Here is a 3,022-nt window from a genome sequence, read left to right as displayed (position 1 = left end):
ATGGCTGTCGTTGTTGTCGTAGCCGTTCCTGTCCAATATGGTAACACTCAGCTAACAAGTAGGAGTTACGCTGCCCATGAAACATACGTAAGTAACTTATAACACATAAATAAGACTGGTATACGACTAGCAATCATGTTAATAGTTGTTTGGGAGCAAATGTATGTGCTGGTAGAGTTGTATTTTATTAATGAATTCGCATTCTCTTGATTATAAAACAATATTGTTCATCCGTGATCATCCGAAGCTTTTCAACCATCAAAATTAAGCGGATTTTGAGCAAGAACAATTAGGGACTAGTGACATAGATTTTAGTAATTGTGATTTGATTAATTTCAAAAACTAATGTAATGCGTATAATATATACATATACACTATTTTATTTGTGCCACAAAAACACAATATTTCACACAGAAATATTACCGAAAATTTTACCACAAAATGTTTTAAAACTTCTCTTCATAAATACCGAGAGTAATTGTTTATTTCCGTGATTATTTCTCAATCATATCATAAATTATTTGCCTAATAACTCAGTATAAGATACACAGATTAAAACAGTTTGATTCTGGGCCCCCAGTGGCACAGCGGTATGTCTGCGGACTTACAACGATAGAATCCGGGTTTCGATACCCGTGGTGGGCAGAGCACAGATAGCCCATTGTGTAACTTTGTGCTTAATTACAAATAAACAATAAATTAACGATATATTCTGAAAAATTGTATCCTGTCGGCTAAGGTTAAGACTTTTTAAACATTTCTATTAAAATACGTTATTATGTCGGCTCCAATTAAGACAACCTGTTTGAAAATTTAAAGATATTATCATGTCGGTTCGGATTAAGATCACCGCCTAACTGATTCTATCACTTAATAATAGTGTCCTGAACATTTAGTTAATGATCTTGTTTTCCTGTTTATTGCTTTCAAAATTTAGTAATCCTTTTTATTAATAATTTTACCAGACAATCTGAAGTAAGATATTTGTTTTCTTTTACCTCTTTTTTTTAAATATCATCCTTAACCCATTTACTATCATAAACATTAACGCCCCTATATCCCTCATCCATCTCTAACCCTTGACCATTTTGGGAAACTTAAGCAACTACAGACCTACCGCCTGATTAGTAGTGTGTTAAAATTTCCTTATTAAGTTAGGCCCTGACTAAGACTTTAAAAGTAGACAGTTATTTGTTTCATGTTGTAGTTATTCGAAAACATCTAATTTTAACATATTTATTGTTAGTTATTTTTGATTGCACTAAAACAATCTAATATAAAGTATTGACCTAAACTTACTCGAATCTTATAGTAGAACAACACTAATATTTTTACAGAATCCAGTTCAGCTCTATAGTTATGGTTACCGGATTAAAGATGAGTATGATACTATTCAATTCCGCAAGGAGGAAACGGAAGGAAGCGATGTTATTAAAGGATCTTATGGATACACAGATGTTGCTGGTTTGTACCGAAAGGTAGAGTATATTGCTGATGCTCGTGGTTTTCGTGCTTTAATTAAAACCAATGAACCTGGTACAACAAACCAGAATTCAGCTGACGTTGAGATTATCAGTGAACAGGGACCACAGTTGCACCAAACACTTACAGAGGAATACAGTGCCCGAAATGAAATAGAACGTCCAATTTACAGCCACAAACCCGAACCAAATTATTACCAGCCAGCTTATAATTCGGTGGCGAAAAGAGTGTCTATCCAAAGCTCCGCCTCAAACGCACCACGCTATGCATCCGTGTACAGCGCTCCAGCACTGTCTTCAACATCGACTGATAAAAAAGAAGATAGACTTGAAAAACTCGAAGAATAATATTCTGCGTTACATAATTTAAAAAAGTGACTTTTCTATTTATCGATCTTTCGACTGGTGGCGCAATAACATTTAAGCGATCACAGCAGAATCCCAATACTTTTAATAAATAATTTGCATATTGCATTAGGATATACAAAATAACAACATATACGCACGTATTTATGGTTAGAAATGCTGAATAAAACAAAATAAATTAATAGTATAATATGTTTACATGTAAGTTTTAGAAATAAGTCAATTTTAGCAGTATCTTTAAAAAATTAATCAAAGTTTCGAATATTCGCGCATAGCTACATAAGGACTACCTGAGCTAGTTATATATAACTCTGGATTGATAGGCTAGAGAGAAGGCACCAAGTTAACAGTACCCACAGCCGACTCTCCAACACTTAGACTAATCTAACTGAATAGAGGAATTTGGCTGTCACTCTTATAATGCACCTCCGGCCCTAAAGTGAGGAGCGGGAGTTTGCGGCAATCGAACGAGAACCGTGGACCCTCACTTTCAAAGTTCGGTGCACTGTATTTTGGGTTCAAGATTGCCGCCTCATTGCCCGAAAAATAGTGTGCTTGAAGTATGACGGTTAACTTCCCCACATACACATACACTCACTATTCGGCAAGACAAAGAGTAGGCGGTAGGTGCTGTTGATTAGCTACCTTCCCTTTACTTCAGAATTAGGGATGGCTAAGTACAGATAGTCAATGTGTATATTTGCGCGAAAAGTCTCAACAAACAGTTTGCTTGGAAATACAAGAGTATTTACGTTGGTAAATTATCTTTGGTTTGTTCTTATATTCGCGCAAAGCTACACGAGGGCTATCTGCGCTAGCCGTCCCTAATTAGCAGTGAAATACTGGAGGGAAGGTAACTATTCATCTCCACCCACCGCCAACTCAGGGGCTACTCTTTTTACCTACGAATAGTGGGATTGGCCGTCACATTATAACGCCTCCGCGGCTGAAAGGGCGAGCATGTGTGGTGGGACGGGGATTCGAACCCGCGACCCTCAGATTGCTAGTCGAACGCCCTAACCACCTGGCCCTAATCACCTAACATTAGTTTTGAAAATACTTTTGAAAGTTCAAATATCTGGGTATAGGTATTTTATTGATTATTTAATGGACAAGACATGCGATAACTAAGGAGATTTATTGCACATAACTTGGGTACAACTTGGGACTTTCTT

At 36.6% G+C, this 3,022-nt stretch overlaps 1 protein-coding gene across 1 annotated transcript; it reads left to right on the top strand.

Moving 5' to 3' along the window:
• Positions 1-1,829, top strand: LOC106471183 (cuticle protein-like). The gene is made up of 2 exons (XM_013931774.1): positions 1-87; positions 1,338-1,829. The coding sequence occupies exons 1-2, from the start codon at positions 1-3 to the stop codon at positions 1,827-1,829; spliced, it is 579 nt and encodes a 192-aa protein (XP_013787228.1).
• Positions 1,830-3,022: the final 1,193 nt, after the last annotated feature.

Source organism: Limulus polyphemus, unplaced genomic scaffold (genome assembly GCF_000517525.1).
Source record: "Limulus polyphemus unplaced genomic scaffold, Limulus_polyphemus-2.1.2 Scaffold4461, whole genome shotgun sequence".
Taxonomy (NCBI): domain Eukaryota; kingdom Metazoa; phylum Arthropoda; class Merostomata; order Xiphosura; family Limulidae; genus Limulus; species Limulus polyphemus.
Note: the sequence above shows the minus strand (reverse complement) of the source record. Positions and strands in the feature narration are given on the sequence as shown.